We start from the raw sequence: 23,376 nt of genomic DNA on the forward strand, positions 1-23,376 counted from the left end.
TGGTACAGGGCGAGACACAGATAAAACATTAGGGTTATTTTTACACCTTTTCCAATAATAAAAGATTACAAGTTCATATAAATAATCATTAAGTTTGAAAGTTTATAATTAAATATGTATATTTACTAAAAATGAGGAGTTATTTTGTAAATAGTGCAAAATAAAACAGCCCTAACTTCTTTAATTTTCGTCAAATTAGAGGAGATAGGGTTTAGGGTTCCTTTCAATTCTTCCTGAAATTATGACGAGTCCTCGCCGGACGGTGGAGAATTGGTCAGAATTGGATCGCGATCTTTTATCTGAAATCGCCGATCGAATTAATTGTTTGCGAGATTATATAATCTTTGGCGCGGTATGCAGGTCATGGCGATCAGTAGCTTCGGCGGAGAAATTCAACAAATCGACCAAAGTTCCGTGGCTTTTGCTTGATAAAGATGATGATTATCACAGCCCCCGTAAGTTTTTCAACCTTTCGAAAGATTTAATTTACAGAATCAATCTACCAAAATCTCGTAATAGTCCATGTCATTTTGGGAATTTTAGTATTCGTAACGGCTTCATTTACTCTTCAAAAGGATGGTTGTTGAATGTTGAGAATCATTTGGAATTATGTCTTTCGAATCCTTTTTCGCTCTCCAGAATTACTCTGCCACATTCTTTCCTTCTTTGCTCAAATTATATATTATTACTCAATTTTGCCTTATCCTCCAGTCCAAGCGTCGCATCAGATTTTGTGATATTGATAGTTTACTATTCATTTGTTACGAGAGATGTAAAATTAGGTTTTTGGAAAAATGGAGATCATGACTGGACTGACATAGACCTAATATTTAGTACATTTGATTCGAATATCACATACCACAATGGTCGATTCTATATTATCCGCCGTTTTGAATTTGGAGCAGAATTTGTTGTTCATGAAATTGACATTCAAAATTCTGAATCTGTTTCGATAAGCAGCAAGTCATTTGCCAATCTTTTTCCCTCTACTCATATTGGTAGTCCATCTTGGATAGTTGGATCATCTCAAGCGCTGATGATAGTCACCTGGAGATTGGATCATGCGTCTATAGATGAGGATGGGAATATTGTCGGGGATCTTTATTCTCATGTTCCGCATTTTGAGTTTATAGTTCAAGAGATTGACTTTGAGAAAGGAGAATGTAAAAAGGTGAGTGATTTAGGAGATGAAGCTTTATTTTTGGGATGTTACTCTCTTTTCTTGGTTGATGTATCGAATGAGTCAAGATTTAAGTCCAATCACATTTACTTTGCTGAAAACTGCCAACAAACTTTTTCGTGTGGCAGTGGAGGGAGTGTTGGTGTTTACAGCATAATTGATGGATCATACGAGCCGTTTTTCACTGAGGCAGACTTTGGTTATCGTTGTTCTAGTCAATGGATCGAACCAAGACCCTGACCCTTAGTGACGGATGTAATTGTGTCTCGTCGAAACATTGCAAGATCGACTTATGTATGTAATATATGACATATGTAGAGTGCTGGAGTTCTTCTACTGATTGGAAGACCTTGATTCTTGGCGATGGGTGTAATCGAGTCCTGCAAGATTGACTTATATATGTAATGTATGACAAACGTGAAGTGTTGATGTATTTCTGTTGATCAGTTGGTTACATTCCTATCCTTAGTAGAGTAGATTGTTTCTTTTTAATTTATAATTTCTAAGGTATTATCTTATTTACTGTGTAAATTCAACACTATTGTTACTGTTTCCTGGATAAATGTTTATCTTTAATTATAATTCAACCAACCATTTTCGATTTGATTCGGTTTTTCGGTTAATTTGGTTCAGTGCACCAACAACTAAAATAGTTACATGTGTAAAGCTTGCTAATTGTTAGTGTTGTCCTTGATGTTGAAGTGGGACTGCTTGGCATAACATAATTTTCATGTATTGTTATATGCCCTGTTACAAGATTATTTTTATTGCTTTATTGTTAAAAGTTGGAACCAGCTATAATTTGAAAGTGATGGTGTGATACTTGAAAGATTGGCCAACAAGTTAGAACTACATACCATTGCAGACTTGAAAACTGAAACTATAGCTGTTAGAAAACTACTAAAAGGGAGAGATCTGCAAAATGCTGAAAGTACCAAGCAAATAACAAATATTCTTGTAAAATTTGAACGGACCGCAGGAGTCGACGGAAACATAGAGCTTGACGGTCCAAATCTTTATCTGATGCTGGTGCCATTGTTCTCAAGGTAACACTCATTTTCTCTTTAACCTTTCTGGGTTTTCTTTTTTAATGTCTAATTATGAGGTTTAATCTGCAAATTTCCAATTTTTGCAGATTGTTTGGAGGATGAGAAGAGTGTTTTTGAGGATGAAAAGAGTGTTTTTGTAGGGTTGTTTCCAGGTGTCTTTCTAAAGGACGAAGACGTTGCTGCCTTCACCATTTACGCTATTGATTATCCACGGACATTAAACAAGACGTTGAATTTGAGGCCACCTGGAAATGTCTACTCGTTGAATGAGTTGGTAGAGGTCTGGGAAAGCAAGATTGGAAAAAAAAAACTTGAAAGGAATTATGTACCGGAAGATCAACTTCTTAAATCCAGACAATGCAAGTCTGATTTTTATAAACTCGGTCTTTGTCAAAGGAGATCACACATACTTTGATATTGAATCTTCCGGAGGGTTAGATGGGACACAGCTTTACCCCCCTTTAAACTACACTACTATCAGCGAGTACCTCAAGACCTTAGTATAACATTGGAGTGATTCTAACTTGTGACATCTTTATCGGCTTGGTGCCTTTAATTTTGGAACTGGAAGAAGAAGCAATTTTTGCAAGGGAAACTACTTATACTGCTTGAGATTTAAGGTGATGTTATTTAAAAATAATCTGTGAATCACTTAGACTGAGTTGTAAGTCATGTATTCTATTGAATTGTTTTCTTGAAAAGTTGAAATAAATCGGTTCATGTGAAGGTGGAAAGAGAGTGGATTTTTTTTTCTAGGTTCATCTTTATTTATGTTTTCATACAGCAGACTCTGAAATGAAAGTCTATTAGAGAACTGAAACGGTATAAACATGGGTGTATTCTGTATATTATTGAAGTGTTGACGCAGAAAAGTTCGTGAAATGGCGGCGAAGAGCAAGAATCTGATCATTGCCTGATCAAGTTAAGCTCTTTGCTGCTATTATAGAAGCTGGGAACATTAAGGTAATAATTGTTTGCTCTTTTCGCTTGCTCTGACTGATACTCGAACTTAATACCATCAAAATTGCCCTAGTATCACTAAACGTATATAGCATGGAAACAGAACTGAAGCAGAAAAAACTGAAATGGGAAATGCCGGAACGAGAAACAGTGGAGCGGTATTTTACTATTTTTTACAATAAAAGATTATAAAAGTAGAGTTTTGGAATTTCAAAGCATTTCCGCAAACGGCAGTGAAATGCTGAAATATAGGACTCGAGAAGTTTCCGTGCAATCAGTGGTTAATAGATTTTTATATTTTACGTTTTCTAGTTTATGAACTTGTTAATATTTACGTACAAGAACTCTGAACACTGAACAGGATTCTCTATGTTCTTCTTTCAATGAACTTATGGCAAAACCCTTGGCAGGATTTACATTCCTGAGGAATAAACTTTAAAACCTTTCACAATTTTATTTTTGTTTCAAGTATTTTACACTCGGTCAATATCACTTGCCACTTTAAAGTAACCATAAAATTCAACGATTGCGGTTTAATTGAAGATTAAACAATTTCCGTTTATTTCAAGAAATAGCCATATCTAGTTAATTGATAGGTGTATTTACCAACCCATAATTTCCATTATCAAGTTATTGAGAAAGAAGAAATTGCACTAAATTGAATAAACGTTAACAACTGAATTCTGATACATCAATTTATGGAGAATTAAATGCCCAATGATTTGAATTTTTTTCTAAATTTGTCAACTTTTATTTCTGTTATAATAGTATTTTAACTTTAAAAACTATATCAAAGAAGTGTTTTTAATTATGTTTCCGTCATCGTCGGACTGCTAAATAGCTAAATAAAAAAACATACTTATCTAAATTGTTTGGTCTTATTAGCAAAAATAATAATATTAGTGTGTGCATTATATGTTTATATATGTGAAATTAACATGACAAATAATCTTAATAAATTTAAAACTTCTTTTATTATTATTAGTAGTGTGATTATCAAAAATTGACTAAAATTACTCATTTAATACACATTTCAAAAAGTTAAAATATTAATTTAAAAAATTTAAAAATTAACACTCAACAGTAGGAGCATATGTAGATACTATATTTTATAGAGGACCGATAGGTCTTGGATTAAACCCCCCATGGAGACATGAAGGTGAAGATTTATGAAAGGGTGTGTTGGAGAAAGTTACAAGCGTTGGAGGCGGCGGCTGCGGCATTGTTCCGCCATGATGATGAGTTTCATAACTTAAGGCGATATATTCAACATAACATAGCATAGATGGCGTAAATGGCTTAAAAAGTTTGCATATATTTGTAACCACTAGTATATATCAATCTTGTAAATATAATAGTATATATTTTGTATATTTATTTCTGTAAAAATAGTTTTGGGTAATTTGATCCACTTTTACGAACTTGAGCTTATTTGATATTTCGTACCAAGTTCAGATTCTTTTTTATCCTTTACTCAAAAAAATTGTAAGTACTAAAATTATATTGGCTAAATGTACATATTGGACCCTCACATTTGGTTCGGTTTTGAATTTAGACCCTAATGAACTTTTTTTTCAATGAAGATACTTAACGTTATAAAAAAAATTCACATTAGACCCTCCGAACCTAAAATGCCACATGTCAGTTATTGACTGGCCAATATGAACCATTGAACTAATATGTTACCACTGAGTTCGCCATTGAACTAACGTTAAGTACCTCTATTGAAAAAAAAAGTTCATTAGGGTCCAAATTCAAAACCGAACCAAACGCGAGGTTCCGGTATGTATATTTGGCCAATTATATTTCCAGAAGTTTATATGATTTGTTTAATTTTAAAAAGATGAGACTAAACACAGAAGTAGATTCATCATGCCCACCTCACTGTCTCATAAAAAACCGCAAGATTCTGACCTGGAAAATAGCCAACTACTTCTGTTATCCCAAACTTCACCACCCTATAAATAACGATTACTGTCAGTTATTGTATCTCAGTCTTCTTTTTTTTCAGTAACAATCTTTCAAATTATGGCCGTAGCAAGCAAGATTCTGGTGATCGGCGGTACTGGATATATCGGCAAGTTCATCGTCGAAGCCAGCGCAAAAGCCGGCCACCCTACGTATGTTCTCGTGAGAGACTCCACTCTCTCTAGCCCCAACCCTGCCAAATCCAAAATTATCAATAATTTCAAGAGCCTTGGCGTTAATTTTATAAGTGTACGTATTGCACTGTGCATTTTCTTTTGGTTTGATTAATTAGAAAGCCGCTAAAATCATGATAAAATCTATTGTTTTTGCAGGGAGATTTGTATGATCATGGGAGCTTGGTGCAGGCCATAAAGCAGGTGGATGTGGTGATATCAACGGTCGGTCATGCTCTGTTAGCTGATCAAGATAAGATCATTTCTGCCATTAAAGAAGCTGGAAATGTCAAAGTATGTGTATGTATTTTTAGCGGGTTAAAATATTTTGCGGTTATAGAACTCTAGTCTTGATAACCCGCGTTTCATTTGTTATGTTTTAGTAATCTAACTTTCACTTTTGTTAGCGAAGTTCGTAAGTAAAACTTCGCCTGAAATGAATGAGTAATCTCATGTTGTAACGAAAATGTTACTTAGGTTACCAAAATGTAAAAAATGAGATGTTGGCTATGGAAGTCTAAACGGCCTATAGTTTGGTATCCGCAAAATTAATTAATTGTGTATCTAGCCCTAATTTAAAATATATATACATATATACATATGTATATACCGTGTGATATGATACAGAGATTTTTACCATCGGAGTTTGGAAATGATGTGGATAGAGTGCATGCTGTTGAGCCAGTAAAGTCGGCATATGCAATTAAGGCTAATATCCGGCGAGCTACGGAGGCTGCTGGAATTCCTTATATATTTGTTTCATCCAACTTTTTTGCTGGATACTTTCTTCCTACTCTCAACCAACCCGGAGCTACTGTTGCTCCAAGAGATAAACTTGTCATCCTTGGCGATGGAACTCCCAAAGGTAACAAGTTTCTACTTCACATTGAACTAGCGAGCTATGTATGGTTGTCGGTAGGCATTGGTGTAAGCGATAAAACTAAGAGATAGATGTTATTTATAGAAGAACATTTGGTCACTAAGAGAACGGGGAAAGGGAAATACCAATTATTGTTGGGAGACGGAAAATGACGAGAATGTCAATAATCGGGTTAAAGAGGTCAGGAGCGGCCAATGACTAGAGATAGCCGCCCGCCCTGCCTTGCACCTAGATCCATCCATGTCTATATTACCATAGAGTTGCGATTTTGAACTCTTTGCTCAACCAAAATGATAAACATCACTCCTATGTAATTATGCAACTATTTTGTGTTGAAGATTTTATTCTCATCTTTAGGTATTGATCAATAGGATTAATAGATCCATAGTTTGGAACTCAGAGTGTATCATAAGAGAAACTAGATTCGTTGTTGCATCTACCGTAGTTTTTAAAGATTCGATAAATGTTTAAAGCAAGTATTAAACTTCTATTCTTTTGATCCACAGCTGTTTATAATAAGGAAGATGATATCGGCACTTACACGATCAAAGCAGTAGATGATCCAAGAACATTGAACAAAATCCTCTACATTAGACCCCAAAACAATATCTATTCGTTCAACGATCTCGCTTCTCTTTGGGAGAAGAAAATTGGCAAAACCCTTGAGAAGGTCTACATTTTAGAGGAGCAACTCCTAAAGGATATCCAAGGTCTGTTGTTGAATAAAATTCAGTTGTTTAAATTGGTTGCACAGCAGAGTTGCGGGTATTAAAATTGCTTCTTTGTTTTTACTTGCAGAAGCGGTACCTCCGAGAAATGTGGTTCTATCAATCTGCCACTCAGTGTTCGTGAAAGGAGATCATACCAACTTCCAGATCGAGCCATCATTTGGAGTAGAGGCTTCAGAACTGTACCCTGATGTCAAATATACCACTGTGGATGAGTACCTTAATCAATTTGTTTGAGCCCTCTGTGTAGAACAATCTTAAACATTACCTTTTTTTAAACTGTTGTTAGCATAAGACTCGACATACCGAACACCGCTGGAGTAATTGAGAGTATTAAATGATAAATTAAAAGCATGATGAACTATAGTATCGATCTTGAAGGTGAAATTTGTCTAGGTCTTTGATGACCTAGTCTTTAGGAAGTCTCCTTTGCTGGTGATATCGTCAGTATCTTCCTATGTTATATGCATATTATATTACTCAGTGGTGCTCTATTTCACACTATTATTTTACCTATCAAAAACTCAATAGTTGCATTATTGTTTGAGAAAATCAACTTAATGATGAATTTTCTACTGTGATTGAATGGAAAAATGGAATAAGGTTATTTCCCATGGCCTCATCAGTTGAACCAGTTAAGACGAAAATCCAAAAAGCCAAACTACGGCTAATCATGTCGTCATCCAAAACCTCACTCTCCAATACAGATTTAAGAATTCGTCGAAGCATTACAAAATTACTAATACAAAATTTGAGTCTCAGTGATTTTCACTGGCCAAGAGTCAAAAATAAGGAAGAAAAAGACTAAACAGTTTATACCTGCTAGGTGAAATGCAAGTCTAGTAGTCTTATTCACGCACGTGATCCTCCTGTTTTCCCTCTATTTCCGCTCTTTCCATTTTTAGCCGAACCCTTCCCGGGTCCTTTACCTTTTACACCTTTTGCATTCTTCCCCTTTTTCGAAGACCCTTTTCCTCCTCGTTTACCCATACCATGCTTCCTTGCATCACTTTTCATCCGTCGATCGACAACGACTTTCCCCTTGCCACCCTTCACCGCAACTCCTTTCTTGGCAACAACATATTCCTTCTTAGGCCTTTTAGGTTCTGCCTTCTTATAAAGTTGTTCGATCATCTTACTCTTTGAACGATCACATATGTCTGCTTGATCTGATATAGTGTTTGCCTTCTTACGAACCTTCTCAAGCCTCTTTGATGCCAGTCTCTTCTTTCTAGCCTTGGCTTGTGCCACTTTCTTAGCAGGACGTGCATTTATTTCTTTGAACTGTGCTTTCATTGCAGCGATCTCTTCCTTGGTGACTGGTTTCATTGCCTGTCGATGCCTCCTCTCTTCTTCCAGAAACCAGCCCGGCAAACCCTCATCGTCAAACATATATCTATTGTATGCATCATCAAGCATGTGTTCTCTTTGCTTTTTCCTCAGCATCTTCTTAGCATAAGCCAGTACCTCAGCCTTTGATTCAACGTCTTCTTCGTCGGAATCATCTGAGGATGAATCATCGCTAGAATCCGTAGCTGCAGTAGGGACTATCTCGAAATCTTCCTCTCCCTTCAAAGTTTTAGGTTGAGCGTCTTTAGGACCCACTGCGACATTTGCTACCTTTAATGGCATATCATGCTTTTTCTCCTTCTTATCTATCTGCATTTCATCTTCGCTGTCGGACTTCTCCAAATCTCCATCCTCAACAGCTTTGGCGAAGACATCCTGAGCAAACCATTTATTTGTGATCTCTTCTTCTGTTGGCACTTCTCCGTCATTGAATGGTACCATGAGAGGATTTACTTCCTCATCACCTTGGTCTTTATCAGAATCATAATCTGATTGCACAGCTTCAGCATTGTCGTCCCCCTGAATGAAGCAAACAACCATTAAGTTCATGATTAATAGAAAAGGATAATTCTGCAAAACAACTTACATGGTTCCTGATAACGTAATAAGAAACTACAGAATTACTAACAAACAATTGTTTCTATGGTTTAGTCCAGTAATATATCTAAAATTTCACTAGTTAAAAATTCTGGCAGAGCTTCACACACCTCCAAAAGTTCAGAATATGCCTTCCTTGCACGTTTCCTCTGCTTAGCACTTCCTTCTTTTTTGGCAGTAAACCTTTCATAAACCTGATCGAGAAAATCTTCCATTTTTTCATCATACCTGACATGAAATTGCAGACAGGCTATAATGATTGGATGGCTCCAAATAATACCAGCAGTAATGTAGGGATGCAAGAAATAACCTCATTCGTTCTTCATCAGAATCTAAATCACTGGATGAGTGCTCTTTAAGATCATGTCTACCCTCATTTTCACTGTCTCCCAACTCACCATTATCGTCATCATTTTCAGCAGAATTAACAGCTACCAAATCTTTCTTCCCCTGAGGTTAGTTCAAAAAGAAATTGTTTACAGTTCAAAATTCCAAAAGGCAAGAGATATAAGCGAGCTTAGAAGAATAATTCATAAAAAATTATATTAAAAGTATGCAAAATAAGGAGGATTAAAACATAACAAGCAAGTCCAACCTCTCCCGGAACCCAACTACATGATAAGAAAATTGGAAGCACTTGATTGTTGATTTTGCATAAAAAGATTATGCAAAAGAATAATAAGGTATGAAAACTACCTTGATGGAAGAAAGAGAGAACAATTCGTGATCCACGTAGCCATCTTCCAATGCATCTATTTGCATTCCTTTTCCCTTCCGTGTCTTGTCCTGTAATATATGTTTTTTTTTTGGTCAAAGATGGTAATCGACTCTTAGAGTCTCAATTGTTAGTTGTTAGTTACCGAGGCGTGGTTCGAACCCACAACCTCTCGATGCACTTAGAGACGCCTTAGCCATTCAAGCTAGGCCCACATTGGCGTCCTGTAATATATGTACATAATTAAGAATCGTGCAAGGTACAAAATAAGTATGGATCGGCATGAACAATTGAAAACTCAAAATGGAGCCAAAAATCTTTTAAAATTGAAACATAATCACCTACAACAGTCTGTTAACTTGTTAAATATAATTGTTATGCCAATTTACTATTCAAGACATGTACTCGACACCTCAAAGAGACATTTGTACAGTAACACTTCTATAAGGAGATGTCATGGTACCAACCTTGGCTCGTCTTTTTGCGTCACGCTTTTTTGCCTGCTTCTTCTTACGCTCCACAGCGTAAGTCATTTCCTCCATTTCATTCAGCAGCTTATCATCCTCATCCTCCACAGTCTTTTCTTCACCATCTGTGGAAGTGGTAGAAGTAGCCTTTTGAGAAGGAGACAAGGCCTTCTTTATGTGCATCCTCCATCTGCATGATGAAACCATTGTGAGAAGCATGTATAACATGCATGCGATGCATGGTTACCAAGATATATAATATGCATTACCCATGTATATACGATAGGCCTGCACAGAACATTTTGTTACACTTTTCAAAGAAATGGTAAATATTTTCCTCTTTGATGTAAAGAAAAAAAATAAAAAAAATATAAAGTAAGCTTGGTGGCAGCTTTCCTCCATTTTTCTAATTCATGGTAGCTAAAGGTCTTACAAATCATTTTTCAATAATTCAATAACTTACCAATTAAAAAATTGACATGCCAACCTAAGCTTAAGTAGATATTATGATTTAAAAGAAAATAAATCTTTTCATAAGAGCAATAATTTGTTTCTTTACTAGATCACCTTTTCTCTCATTGCAGAAGCCAAAAAAAGCTCTACTACTACCATGTCCCTTACATAGGTGATAGGTGAATTGGTAGCATCTGATTAAGTACACTACCAGCATGTCTTTCTTGTCACTCTATATGTTAAAGCCTAATGAAATATTGTGTAGGTCGCAAACCCAACAAAATGATGAGACAAATCTCAATGAGGATAATGGACTCTACAATTTGCTGAGCTACCGATGAATCATAAAATGATATATACTCCCATTAGAGTATTAGTCATTTATCGTCCTTTAGATTTTTATGTAATTGGAGATGCCAATTTTACAACTTCTAGTTTAAAAAAAAAGGGGGGGGGAGTGTGTATCTTACTTCAATAGATGTTTAAAGTCTTGCTTTCCAAGGACACGAAGATCATCACATAGAGCTTTAACCTGGCCAAACAATCATCATTCACTAGTTAAAAAGCTATGACAGCAAAAATAATAACTCTAAAAGAAGAAAATAAAAAAAAGTCACCTCTTCTGTTGTTAAAGCATGATCCTTAAGTGGCAAAGATGCTGGATCTTCAAAGGATATAGACGTAACTGAACCAAGGATCTCAAGAGGGGTGTTGGAAAAAACAAAATCAGCAGCTGAAGACACTTTCCGAATAATGCTTTCCCCATCTTCGTACCTGTCATTGGATTTTCAGCAATTAAATAAAATCAAGCTTATATACTTTTGTGCTTTGTTCAGTAATCAAGCTTACATACTTCTATGTTCATTTGATGAACTAATTTTAATTTCTCATATGGAAGTGCTTAATCAGAATAAATCAGGCATAATGTTTGCCTCATTCTAGGAATGACATATGATGCATTTGGAACACTTTTAACTTAAAAGAGAAAACAGTGACAGCCAACCTATACTTAAACTTAATTTTGTAAAATGTGATTAGATTTATGCAGCTGTGAGATGACTTACCCATCACGGTGTCGCTTTTGCTTTTGTCCTCTGAGTACATCAATAACCTGCATGGAGGATTAAAAATACAAACAAGACATTGTAATCAAGTTAACACCAACAAAAAGAGGAGAAAGGAGGGAGAAAAGGGAAGGATTGGACAGAACCTTTCGCTGAGGTTCAATGGAACCTTGAAATAGATGTTTCACATCAAGAAGACGCGGATCAATCTTCGCAGGAGCCTTGTACTTTAACCCCAACACAAATATTTCTGCAGATGCAGAACGACTAGCAGCCGGTTTATCCACTTCAACCTTTTCAAACAACTGCAGAAGAAACAAAACTCCAAGTTGACTAAAAATCTAAAATCAGCAAATTATAACTTTGAAATGTGCTTAAAAGTCTCAGAGACGTAAGGGTTCAACTTAATGGAATTCAACTCCGCCAATTCCCATGTTAGAAAAGTTTAGACTTGCTAAAATGTTATCGATTAGTAATAATCCAACTAAATTGAATCCTTGCAACATCATATCACTAGTTCTTTCAAAATGCCTTCCAATTCTAACACCTATAACAATACCATATGTACACAAATTTTTGACAACGAAAGGAAATGAAAACTCACCTGATTCAAACAATAAATAACCGAATTGTAATCCTGAGACCTAAAAACCTGAAAGAAAACACCAAAAAACAGTTAATTACACTATCATTCACAGTAAATAACTAATTAAAATTAGTCAAAAATTAATTACTTTAGTAACAAAAGTTCCTTTAGGAGCCAAGTACTGAGTAGCCAATCTAACAGCATCAATAACAAGAGAATTTTGTGTCATAGCTTCCTGAGACCAAGCCCCACCGATATTTGGCGAACCGTCGTGTAACACTAAATCAAACGCCTTAACTCCATTCTCCCCCATTATTTTCTTAATCCTAGCTTTACATTCCGGTTTCGTTATATCCTGTTCGATAGCAACCGCACCGCGAACCGGCGCGATTTTAACTAAATCTATACCGAGTACTAGGCTGCCAACAGGCACGCGCTGTACCGCGACTTGCATCCAACCTCCGGGAGCGGCGCAAAGGTCGAGGACGGCGCGTGAGGAGTGGAGGAAGTGGAATTTGGCGTCGAGTTGGACTAGCTTCCATGAGGCACGTGATCGGTAACCGTGTTCTTTGGCTAAACGGTAGAATTTGTCTAAACGGTGCTTACCTTTGACCTTGCCCATGGCTTATGCTAGGGTTTAATCAGGGTTTTTGGTTGCTACTGTGGTTTCTCAGTTCTAGCAGCCGAGACACAGGGGAAGAGAAAATGAAGTGTTAAATTGGTTTAGGTTATTAAAACGGCGCCGGACAGAAGAGTAAATAGGCTTTTGATTTGGGTGGGTTCTTTAGGCCTTAGATTAGAGCAACCATATAGTTGGGTTGGGTCGGTCCAAAGTTCTGCAGCCTGACCAGCCCACATCTTGAACATATCTTATCCGTAAAACTATCTAAAAATATCATTTAATTTTCAAAATTAAGCTTTAAGTACAAAAAATATCTTTACCTAAACAAAACATTTTTTACTCATTTATTTTTGTGTATCAAAAATACATAGCAAGTGCATATCGGACATGTCAAAAACACATCATTGACACATTTACAATGCATCTCTAATTTTCGACCAATTTTAGATTATTTTTATCATTTTTTTTCTATATATTTTCCTTTCTCCTTCTGTTGAGTTTTCAAAATGTGATCTCTCTTATATAAACGGCTTAATCACCCAAAAAAAACCCGCCTTTTAACCCCTTTTCAAGTATAGCCTGATGTTGTAATTTTGTCAGTTGCATCCTAATTCGTACCTTTGGTTTTCAATTCCGCCTTCAAGTACTAAATTGATCTCTTTTTCATTTGAAAAAAGTTAAAATAAGTCATCCATTTTTAACTTTTTATGTGAAAAAGAATTCAAACGAGTACTTTATAAGGGTTTTTTATGAATTTTTCCCGAGTGAAAAAAGTCCAATTTGATTTTGAGGGTGGAATTGAAACCCAGAGGTGCGAATTAGGGTGCAACAGACAAAATTGCAACGTCAGGATGCAATTGAAAAGGGGTTAAAAGGTGAGGATTTTTTTTGGTGATTAAGCCTATATAAACTTATTGAGTTTGACATTTCTTATATTATATATTGGAAGAAAGCTTGTCAAAATCTACATTTTGATGTTTCATTTTTAAAAATACTTCTGAAACTTCAAAAAACTCCATAGTTAGTTACAATATATTAGTTTCATTGTCTCTTATACCACATTTCGACATGTTTGTTTCTGTGCTAGATTGATGATACAAGTCGAAAACACAAAACACGGTAGCACTGATTAAAGGATGAAAAGGCACGGGAAGTTAAAAAATTGAATTTTCAACTGGCAATGCAAAAAAGGTATTCAAGTGGCTTTTAAAGCTTCTGATAAGCAAGAAACTTTCACCACACCAACTGCTACAGACAGACATTTTTGATTGAAGAAACTACCAAGTGAACTACTAATAAACACTGCTCAAGCAGTTTACATCTTTGGCAGATCTTAATATATGTATAACAATACAAGTTTCAATCTGCAATATCACCATTCTGTCAAACTAAAATTGCCAGGCCACAATTCCAACTGCCTATTACACATCCATCATAACAATAATGCATGTCCTTCGAAATGAATTAAATCAATCATCATGAATTGTTCCGTCTGCGACCCATCAAAACCTTTTTAGTCTCCTACATACCCTATCAACCCGCCGTTGAGGTGTTTAGTCCCCACGAGAGCCGCTGCTACTTGCAGAACTTCTCTTACCACCGTACTTCTGTACAACATCAAGAAAACAAAAGTAGAATGTTATCCACCGCATATCCCTTTCTAGTGAAGTACTTGATCATAAATAAAAGACAATCATACAGGTTATTTCCATTGAAGAAACAAAGATGAGGCAGTTGAAACTCACCTGCTTTCCCATGCTGAATGGTATGTACTTGTACTTGATCATGTGTGTAATTTGGCGTCTCATTGTAAGGACAAAAAGGACAATCCAGTAACAGAGTAGTATAGGCCAAAAGACAGGGACATCAAACATGGAAAAGAAAGTCATGACAAATGCTATGCAGAATGCTTTAGTGAAGGAATACCTGGAAACAAAAACAGAAACATCTAATTACTCTCATGCACTTGCAAAGAAGCCCCACAACTATACTTAAAAATATATTTATTACTGAATGTAACGAATTCTGCAGACACTGAAGCAACCACTAGCACGCCTTGCAAGTTTGGCAATGATGGATTATATATCACTAAAAACAAACTAGTAATGAACAAATGGATACTCTGTTCATGACTATTATGTCGAAAGCAACTGGATATAGCTTATCAGGATTCCACAGGAAAATTGGGCAAGTAACTAAAACAGCAGAGTTAAATCATTATTCCTCTAGCAAATGCAAGAACTACGTTATTATTAAAAAATTAACTTCCGACAAGCACAAGAAAAATCGAAGTTAATAAGCGTCACAAAAACATGCCTGGTATAATAGAAAGTATCTACTATACTTTCCAATCAACAAACTTTGGTACAATCAAAAGCATTCACTATACTTTCCAAGCAAAAAACTCCAATTTAATGCATGACTCGCCAAATTTTCCTCGACATCAAATTTACAAAATCTGTTGAACAAATACATGGCAAAATACACCGTCAGCCACATCCCTTCAACACATGCATTTGAATATGTGATGTTAGCTTTTTACTAATGTAGATACCATATGAGCGATATTCTAGTGTCAGCCACACAGAGGTTTGAGCTTGGTTTTCTTTGAGCATCATTTCCTTTCCCTTCCAGTTCTCTGATTAACTTGTGAAAAGTAATAATGATCACAAAAAGTATCAAAAGGATCACATATTATCCATATAATAATGACTGGTTGCACATGCACAATTTTATTTATTTTCAACTACCAAAGAAGCTATATAACAAGCTGAAAATCATTGAACCATTGTTAATATTATGCTTAAAGTCATGCAGATGCTTCCACATCGGAAAAGATAAAAATGTACCATTAGCGGATATGAAATACTGATAAGTTCAGACATCATCTACTGCTCTTTGTAAGAAGCAATATCTACTGGGGTTGTGACAATTCTAAATTAATAAACATCTGGTACATGACAAGAACTCAACCCATGCACGGACTTCCTTAGTCATGCAAATGCAATCTACTAGCATATCCGAATATCTAGTGTAACAATTTAAGGAACTAAAAGCTGATCATGATATTTTGCTCAAGTAAATTCCAATAAATAAGCTTTCCAAACAATGATGTCAATTGTCAAAGTATAAGGTCCAATATGTATATATGAAAAGTAAGTTTAACAGCCATTCAAAGAGGCTACTTCCATTCTAGGACCAAATAAATTAACCTCAGGTTAGTTCAGCAAAATAACACTAAGATTCCAAATTTGTAATGTTCTCCAAAATAAAAAGTGCAAGCTATCTATTGCAAATAGTAGAGGCAGGTTCACACCAAGAAATGCCAAACTTAGACACAATGACGAGCTACTCACTCTGTACCTCAGCTGAAATCTTAGAGACAAGTTTCTTCCACGACAACAATCCCATTTTCGAAAGTCAAACAAAAATATAAATCGTCATACCATAGGTGATGCATATCAACCATAAAAAGAGGAATTCAAACTATAGAAATACTTTATAACTTGCAAGAACAATATTGACAAAAAAGTTATAAAATACTTGTTAAATACTGTTATCTCCACTCACCAGAATTTGAACTCAGGAAGGCGGCGAATGAATGGCTTAAATTCATCAGAGCCCTTAGTAGGCAACAGAGCTCCATCCGAATGCTCAATTTCAGGATCAACCAGAGGTGACAAAAACCCAATAAGCAAATTCAGCAGGTATATTCCAAGACCATAGGAAACAATGTAAAATCCCTCGACATAAAAAACCCGCAGACAGTAGATAGCCACAACCGCAGCAGACCCGATCCACCTATAGACTGTATGAGGTGTAGTCTTATCCAAATAATACTGAAACATTCTCCATACTTCATGTCCCCATTGCGCTACTGGTGACGAAGCCGCCGCATCTTCACCCCCAACTCCCTCCATCAAATATCAGCTTCACAATCCTGCATATTACGCAAAATAAACACAAATCACAAAAAAAAAAAAAAATCATCACCAAATCAATGGCTTAAATGTAACCCAATACCCAAAGAAACCCTAAAAAACAATACCCAAAAAACCCAATTGATTAAAGAATAAAATGCAGCTAACAAACATTACATCGAATAAAAATTAATAAAATTCCTTAAAAACAATTAAAAAAAATAAAATTAACTATTAGGGTTACTTCCCAAATATCAAAACAAATTCCAGGAAACAGATCTGAGAACACAATCAAATCAAATATTTCCAAATTGATAATCAATCTCATAATAACAACAACAAGATTACAATAATACCCAAAATCAGAAACAAAATATAATACCGAAAACTGACCCTGATTTTAATGGTCTAAGCTATTAATCAGCTTAGGAGGACTGTGAAACGGATTAGCAGAGAGAGAACAGGGACGAAATTGAAAATTTATGGAGGCGAAATTGTGAATGGAGAACAGATCTGTGAAAAAGGCCGGTTTGGGGGTAGATTCGGTATTTTGATATTTTTGTTTTCTATTTTGTGAAATTAAAGGTCAGAGAGAAAAGAAAATAAAATAAAAGGAATTGAGAAGAAATAGGAAGGGAGAAGTTTTTGTTGCTTACGGACACTGACGCGGCTGAAGCGTTGTTGATTTTGTTTAGAATTACTCTGCCGTCCGTCTACGCCTGTTCATGGGCCTGGTTCGGGCCGAGCTTATCGGACTTTATTATTTTTTTAGGGTTTTTTAGATAAATACCAAAAAAAGATAAAATATTCTTAAAAATACTACCTCCAAGTTTTTTTTTGAAAAATACAATCTGTATTTTTTTTTTGCAAAAATGACTTTTGTTATTCTCAAAAATAAAAAAATCTCAGAAATACGATTTTGGTTAACCAGCGGTATACTAACACTGTTGGTTAACCAACAAACAAAACTATTATAAATTTAAACCTCAATTTCTATTAAACTAGTTGAAATTCTATTACAAACCCCTCCGCCTTCATCACCGCAGGAGCAACCGTCAAATAAAACCTAAATCGTCTCTTTTTAAATCTAAATTACTGATTAACCATTTGTTAACTAACAGTGTACTAAAAATAAGGCCATTGGTGTACCTTTAGTACATCATTGGTTAAATAGCAACAAAATAAAATTCAACAACAATTAACTAACGTTTTTATTAATAATATTTTCAAAATAACGTTTATTACAAGTTACCTAACGGTTTACCTAATGTTAACCATTGGTCATCCAACACCCAAAAACATAACAATTCTCATAAGCATTTTTTCAAACACTTGGAGTGCAGGCAATGCAACACCAAAAATCGAACCACCACCATATCGCCACCGTTGTTCACAAAAAAAAAACCAGTTAACTAACGATTGGTTAAATAGCAACAAAATAAATTTCATCACAACAGGTCCGCTACCTCCGGTGACGACAACCAGTTAACTAACGATTTTATTTATAATATATTGAAAATAAAATTTATTACAAAGTTATCCAACGGTTTACCCAGTGGTAACCATTAGTTATCCAACACCCAAAAATATTACAATTCTCATAAGCATTTCTTCAAACACCTAGAGTGCAGGCTGAACATTGATTCTATATATACGATCACGACAATATACTACAAACTTCCACAATGAACCCAACAAAAACTCAAGAATCCAGCCACAACAAAGAATAGAACAACCCCAACCGGAAACCAAATCGGAGCCCCGCCGGACGGCTATTCTAGGTAGAGTATGCCATGGAGGCCGTAAAGCAAGGCTCAGCGGCAATTGGACTCCGATATAAGATTCATGTGGTTCTCGCGTGCGTTAATAGGGCTAATTCTGAGCTCTCGTCTCTCCAAAAGAAGATCTTCAAAGTCGATGACCACATCGGCGTTGCTATTGTCGGTCTCATTGCCGGCGGTCATCTCACGTGGTTCAACAGTTGCTTCCTCTCTGTTTACTCTTGACTGCCATGACTTTTATTTGAAGAAATTAGGTTATGAAAAGATTAGAAGAGCATTTGATATATGTGTAAAATTAAAAGTATAAAAATCAAAAAAGAAAAGAACAAATTGTATTTTTCAAAAGAGAAAGATATGAACGTAATTGTCTAATTAAGTTGAGAAGTTTTAGTATTTTGTCTAATTAACTCATTTTTTTATGTAAGTCCGATTATGATTTGAATCCGGCTCAGGCTTCATACGTGGTAGACTGAATCCACTTAAAAATCTCTCTTCAAATAAGCAAGCAATTACATGTAAAACTAACTTTATAATAAAAAGATCAACTCATTTTAAAGACGCAACAATAACTCGAGAGCAGAAGAGAATCAACACGTTATCATCCCAATCTACTAACTTACCAAATTCGTTGTCATCCGGTCCGGCGAAGGTCCACTAGCGGTCAATTCAGATCGGCCAATCTTAGTTAATCGTTAATTAAAATTATTAATTAAAAATTACATTTCATGAACAATAGGAATAGAATACTCTGCCATAAAATCAATGACTTGTTAATGTTTATATTTGTTGTATAAAATATATAACCTTCTATTTAATAATGCATCATTTGTCAATATTTTATCTTTTCGTCGTATACCATGCATTATTTTAAATTTAATTTACATTCATTATAATCTTGCTTAGTTTAGTTCTAATGATTTTCTGTTTATATTTTTATCTCAGTACTGTAAATTCTAATAAATTATTTTAGATACGATAAATAGACGTCGATTCACATACAAACAGTTTCATTCATGGGGAATCTTTTCTTAATCAATAAAACACAATAACCTTAACAAATCAAATTGAATTAATAGCATAAAGATAACAAAAGGAATTTTTTTTGATAAACATGAAACAGCAGATGGTGTAAGAATATCATAGATCACTGATGCATCATTGAACAATGTGTTGGGAAGTTTATTATCCCCCTTGGAAGAAATACATACAGAACCACAATTAAAGCAATGGATGAGCTCTTCTTTATACGCGATCAAAACTCGGAACCACGGTTTCTAACGGTAGCGTATAATAAGAATGACAAATTAGTATGACCTCGTAAAGGTACATGGAAACCGTTTGGGGAAAACTGTATTTTTCGCTTTAACAATCAGTGCATATATCCCATAACAATACACGTTAATACCCTTAAACAGAGTCTGTAATGTGATCCAAGACGGGTTGTTGGCAAGACTCACAAATACATAGCAAAACAACAGAAAGTATGCACATTTGTAATAACCTACTGCATTCTGCATTCCGCGTCACAGAACTAATACTCGTCGACCAGAGAAGAGGCGTTACCTATGAATGAAATCATCATGATTCTCTACTCCCAACACAAAAATAAATTAAATAATTGATAATGAATTCAGATACGATGTTCCACCTTTTTTCAATGGCTTCATGCGAAAAAGCTGACATGTAATTGATTCATATTAAATTCCGCATATGACTCTAGTATATAAGTAACAAATTTCGCATAACTATACTAGATCTCTATTTACAAACAACAATTTCATTCATATGGGGAATCTTTTCTTAATCAAAATAAGCTTAAGCAATTAAATTGAATTAATAGCATAAAATAACAAAAGGAGACATCCTATTAAAATAGTTTTTTTACATATGAGCTAAACAATTTCATTCATGCAGCCTAAGCTTAGCTTCCTTCTTTTCGGCCCATGGTTTCTGCTGCACTTGCCAAAACTTGAACGCGATAAATTTGAGCCGTCTGACTCGCAGCTACCAGTGTCGGACTCTGATGAAGTAGCTCTATCCACAGAATCTGAGTGCTGCTGCATATTCTTCAAGTAACAGCGCAAATCTTGGGTGATGCCAGCGAGCCCGATCGAGGTAAAGAAGTTGATGGAAAATCGGGTGTTCCTCGGATTATCCTTGGGGAAAATAGAGTGAAACGCAGTAAGGCGCTTATTCAAAGCAGAAATACCAAGACGATCGGACAAGTCCTGGAAGAGAAACTTGAGGAATATACGAGAAGATGAGGTAGTGTCGTCTTCCGTTAGAAGTATGTAGGAGAATAGACGCCAAGGAAGAACATCAGCAGCAAGCAAATGGGCGAAAAGCATTGCCACATTCCGAATCCTGTTTGTTTCTAATCGATGGACAATCGAATATTGCTGAACGAAGCACTCCTCAAAATAATCCCGATAAACTGTATTGATCCCGCAAAACCTTTGCCCCAATAAACCGTAGAATGGGTCGAACAATTTCGCTTGGCTGCAACACTCCACTATCATACTGCAGATTACCATCTCTTGCCCTGCTTGGAGTTTCATTTTCAGCAACGTATGCCCGCACTCCTCGAATGATAAACTCTCCATAATCGTTAGGTACACAGTCCGCCTCAAAGTGACAGCATCCGTTTCCGTCTCATCTTCTATCACCATCTGCTGGTGTCGGCGATCACCGTTATTTTTCTTCGTCATTGCGGAGACTTCTTGAGCTTTGATCAATTTGTAGAGGAGGGTTTGATCAACTCTGTTTAAATAAAAAAAATTTATTCCTAATCCTGTTAGGAATTGGACAGCATTTCAAAAAAAAAAATTCATTCCGAATCCTGTTATGAATCGGACAACATTTCAAAAACAAAATTCATTCCGAATCCTGTTAGGAATCAGACAGCATTTCAAAAATAAAACGGCCTTCATATTCGCATCCAATTTGAAAAACTTTGATTAACTTACTTAAATTCGGTTTTTGATACGAATTAACGGATTAAGTGAACCGACTGAACTAACCAAATTATATACACATAATATTGCTTTTGTATTTTTTTTATAGAATCTAGATATTAATTTATCCTCTAATTCTTTATAAAAATAGAAAATAACACTAAATTTGAATTATTATTTTAATAATTAATATTAATAAAATTCGATTATATGGCTAGTCAAAATAATCAAACGAACCAATAACTATTTCAATTTGACTACAAATATTTGAAAAACCGGTTACTGTTAATTTTTTGGTTCGGTCGAATGAACACCTCTGGTCCACGGGCCCGTAATTCAAATCATTCATGATCCAAGCATTCATCCTGTGTTACTGTAGATGATCCTACTAATTTTTATTTTAGAAATTCATATATACTTAAATTAAATTATATCTAATAGTATTACATAGATAGTTAGATAAACGTCTCTAGGTAATGACTTTAGATAATTACCAAATTCTAAGAAATCGAAATAAGTTGAACCAAATTTCCTCTTTAGTTTGGTTTAGTTTTAGATCTTTTAAAAAATCAAACAATTTTAAACATTTTGACTACTCATGGTGGGACTCTTAATTAGAAGTCAATAAGGACGTCAAATTGTCCTTTGATTAACTCGGTTAGATTCGGTTTTTGGTATGAACTAACGGATTAAACGAACCGACTATATGGTTAAATAATCTAACAAACCAATAAGTATTTTGATTTGACTGCAAATATTTATAAAATTGATTACTGTTAATTTGATTTGGATTTTCCACTTTAAACTGATGAAATGGCTAGAATATAGTTTTACTCCATTTTTATAGTTAATTTTGCAGATTGCTCACATATAATAACGTTTATTTTATGCTTATTTTGCATTTTTTTTTATATTTTGGATACAAACTTATTGTAAATGGAATTACATTTGTTTTCTATATATTTTAATTTTTATTTCAGTATATTTAAATTTAATTAATAATTATTTACTAAGTATTCCTAGTTTATATAGTTTTTCTTTAATTTTCTATGATTTGAATACAATTTATTTTTAAATCTATATTTATGCTAATTATATGCTAAATATAACATAAGAAAAGAATCTGGAGATAGATCAACAAATATCCACGGCATAAAACAGAAGAAAAACAAAAACAAATAATATATTAAATCAAGTCAAAGTATCTTAATTCTAGTGATAGAAGAAGAACTTTTATCTTCTCCGACAATAGCACTAAAAACTTATTATTCAATTTCCATAAATATATGAATTTGTTCAATAGTAACTACTATAAAGTTTGAGTTATAGATCCCATTAAAAAAAAAAAAGCAAGCTCTAATCATTAGATTTAATATAACTTCGATTTTTCTATTATATTGTATTCTATAATGAATAAATAATTTAAAATATATTTTATATGATAAGTAAATTATCAAACCAAATTTATCATTTTATTATCTATTTAGTCGATTTAAAAAGATATAACTACTATCATTGGAGTGTTATGTACAACAATGACAATTTCTTTAATTTTGGAAAATGATTTATTGACAAATGATATAGTAATAAATAAAACTAAATACAAGACGTGGAAAAACAACAGCCAAACTTGCAATCCATTGGTAAGTAGAGGAGGTTCGTGGCTATGGAACCAACCAGACACTGTTATTAGCCAATTAATTTTGGGCTGGTTAGCAACTCCACTCGACCTGTTAAATAGAATAATTTATGGCTTAATATATAGTTTGACCCCTGAACTTGTACCCTTTTACCCATCTAACCTCTAAACTTAACGTCTCACCTATCGAACCTCTGAACTTGTTAAATAATCCGATTTAACCCCTAAACTTGATAAATACGTAAATATTGAACCCCTCCGCGCCACCTGTCACTTGAAACATTCTAGAA

General features: G+C 34.8%; 6 protein-coding genes and 1 long non-coding RNA gene across 9 annotated transcripts; 3 read left to right on the forward strand and 4 right to left on the reverse strand.

Moving 5' to 3' along the window:
- The first annotated feature begins 150 nt into the window (after nt 1-150).
- Nucleotides 151-1,786, forward strand: LOC126680939 (uncharacterized). Of its 2 annotated transcripts, none has more exons than XM_050376245.2 (2): nt 151-1,171; nt 1,309-1,786. In XM_050376245.2, the coding sequence occupies exons 1-2, from the start codon at nt 242-244 to the stop codon at nt 1,339-1,341; spliced, it is 963 nt and encodes a 320-aa protein (XP_050232202.1). In that variant the 5' UTR covers nt 151-241; the 3' UTR covers nt 1,342-1,786. The 2 variants fall into 2 exon arrangements, with proteins under 2 accessions (XP_050232202.1, XP_050232201.1); XM_050376244.2 differs by having other exon boundaries at nt 155-273; nt 361-1,786.
- LOC130015484 (isoflavone reductase-like) lies at nt 1,486-2,644 on the forward strand. Its single transcript, XM_056105734.1, has 3 exons — nt 1,486-1,547; nt 1,990-2,186; nt 2,316-2,644. The coding sequence occupies exons 1-3, from the start codon at nt 1,486-1,488 to the stop codon at nt 2,642-2,644; spliced, it is 588 nt and encodes a 195-aa protein (XP_055961709.1).
- Nucleotides 2,645-5,037: 2,393 nt separating this feature from the next.
- On the forward strand, nt 5,038-7,304 carry LOC126680767 (phenylcoumaran benzylic ether reductase POP1-like). 2 transcript variants are annotated; one of them, XM_050375947.1, is made up of 5 exons: nt 5,038-5,406; nt 5,490-5,630; nt 5,958-6,195; nt 6,717-6,920; nt 7,009-7,304. In XM_050375947.1, exons 1-5 carry the CDS (start codon nt 5,218-5,220, stop codon nt 7,173-7,175), a joined length of 939 nt encoding a protein of 312 aa, XP_050231904.1. In that variant the 5' UTR covers nt 5,038-5,217; the 3' UTR covers nt 7,176-7,304. The 2 variants fall into 2 exon arrangements, with proteins under 2 accessions (XP_050231904.1, XP_050231905.1); XM_050375948.1 differs by having other exon boundaries at nt 5,039-5,406; nt 5,490-5,624.
- A 281-nt stretch (nt 7,305-7,585) lies between these two features.
- Nucleotides 7,586-12,886, reverse strand: LOC126680766 (uncharacterized). Its single transcript, XM_050375946.2, has 11 exons — nt 12,319-12,886; nt 12,189-12,236; nt 11,731-11,889; nt 11,585-11,631; nt 11,138-11,294; nt 10,991-11,052; nt 10,068-10,257; nt 9,582-9,671; nt 9,196-9,335; nt 8,996-9,113; nt 7,586-8,807 (listed from the first exon to the last, which is right to left on the reverse strand). The coding sequence occupies exons 1-11, from the start codon at nt 12,790-12,792 to the stop codon at nt 7,791-7,793; spliced, it is 2,502 nt and encodes an 833-aa protein (XP_050231903.1). The 5' UTR covers nt 12,793-12,886; the 3' UTR covers nt 7,586-7,790.
- A 1,060-nt stretch (nt 12,887-13,946) lies between these two features.
- Nucleotides 13,947-17,350, reverse strand: LOC126682148 (protein RER1B-like). Its single transcript, XM_050377730.2, has 4 exons — nt 17,106-17,350; nt 16,363-16,732; nt 14,538-14,718; nt 13,947-14,399 (listed from the first exon to the last, which is right to left on the reverse strand). The coding sequence occupies exons 2-4, from the start codon at nt 16,710-16,712 to the stop codon at nt 14,346-14,348; spliced, it is 585 nt and encodes a 194-aa protein (XP_050233687.1). The 5' UTR covers nt 16,713-16,732; nt 17,106-17,350; the 3' UTR covers nt 13,947-14,345.
- LOC126682149 (uncharacterized) lies at nt 15,026-16,356 on the reverse strand. The gene is made up of 2 exons (XR_007641413.1): nt 15,347-16,356; nt 15,026-15,250 (listed from the first exon to the last, which is right to left on the reverse strand). It is a non-coding gene; the product is annotated as an uncharacterized LOC126682149 (long non-coding RNA).
- Nucleotides 17,351-20,362: 3,012 nt separating the features above from the next.
- Nucleotides 20,363-21,224, reverse strand: LOC126683391 (pre-mRNA-splicing factor cwc22-like). The gene has a single exon (XM_050379267.2). The coding sequence runs from the start codon at nt 21,199-21,201 to the stop codon at nt 20,386-20,388; it is 816 nt and encodes a 271-aa protein (XP_050235224.1). The 5' UTR covers nt 21,202-21,224; the 3' UTR covers nt 20,363-20,385.
- Nucleotides 21,225-23,376: the final 2,152 nt, after the last annotated feature.

Source organism: Mercurialis annua, linkage group LG5, assembly GCF_937616625.2.
Source record: "Mercurialis annua linkage group LG5, ddMerAnnu1.2, whole genome shotgun sequence".
NCBI lineage: Eukaryota > Viridiplantae > Streptophyta > Magnoliopsida > Malpighiales > Euphorbiaceae > Mercurialis > Mercurialis annua.

Bases quoted from the DNA above. Each gene is read 5' to 3' on its own strand.
- LOC126682148 (XM_050377730.2), bottom strand. From the start codon at position 16,712: ATGGAGGGAGTTGGGGGTGAAGATGCGGCGGCTTCGTCACCAGTAGCG. The intron at 14,719-16,362 runs GTGAGTGGAGAT...TTTTGTTTCCAG, and splicing joins CTTCCTGAGTTCAAATTCTG to GTATTCCTTCACTAAAGCAT. The intron at 14,400-14,537 runs GTGAGTTTCAAC...GATGTTGTACAG, and splicing joins CATTCAGCATGGGAAAGCAG to AAGTACGGTGGTAAGAGAAG.
- LOC130015484 (XM_056105734.1), top strand. From the start codon at position 1,486: ATGACATATGTAGAGTGCTGGAGTTCTTCTACTGATTGGAAGACCTTG. The intron at 1,548-1,989 runs GTGTAATCGAGT...ATAATTTGAAAG, and splicing joins ACCTTGATTCTTGGCGATGG to TGATGGTGTGATACTTGAAA. The intron at 2,187-2,315 runs GTCCAAATCTTT...CAATTTTTGCAG, and splicing joins CGGAAACATAGAGCTTGACG to ATTGTTTGGAGGATGAGAAG.
- LOC126680939 (XM_050376244.2), top strand. From the start codon at position 242: ATGACGAGTCCTCGCCGGACGGTGGAGAATTG. The intron at 274-360 runs GTCAGAATTGGA...CGCGGTATGCAG, and splicing joins CGCCGGACGGTGGAGAATTG to GTCATGGCGATCAGTAGCTT.
- LOC126680766 (XM_050375946.2), bottom strand. From the start codon at position 12,792: ATGGGCAAGGTCAAAGGTAAGCACCGTTTAGACAAATTCTACCGTTTA. The intron at 11,295-11,584 runs GTAAGTCATCTC...ATCCAATGACAG, and splicing joins CAAAAGCGACACCGTGATGG to GTACGAAGATGGGGAAAGCA. The intron at 8,808-8,995 runs GTGTGTGAAGCT...TGCTTCATTCAG, and splicing joins CATATTCTGAACTTTTGGAG to GGGGACGACAATGCTGAAGC.
- LOC126680767 (XM_050375947.1), top strand. From the start codon at position 5,218: ATGGCCGTAGCAAGCAAGATTCTGGTGATCGGCGGTACTGGATATATC. The intron at 5,631-5,957 runs GTATGTATTTTT...GATATGATACAG, and splicing joins CTGGAAATGTCAAAGTATGT to AGATTTTTACCATCGGAGTT. The intron at 6,196-6,716 runs GTAACAAGTTTC...TTTGATCCACAG, and splicing joins TGGCGATGGAACTCCCAAAG to CTGTTTATAATAAGGAAGAT.
- LOC126683391 (XM_050379267.2), bottom strand. From the start codon at position 21,201: ATGACGAAGAAAAATAACGGTGATCGCCGACACCAGCAGATGGTGATA.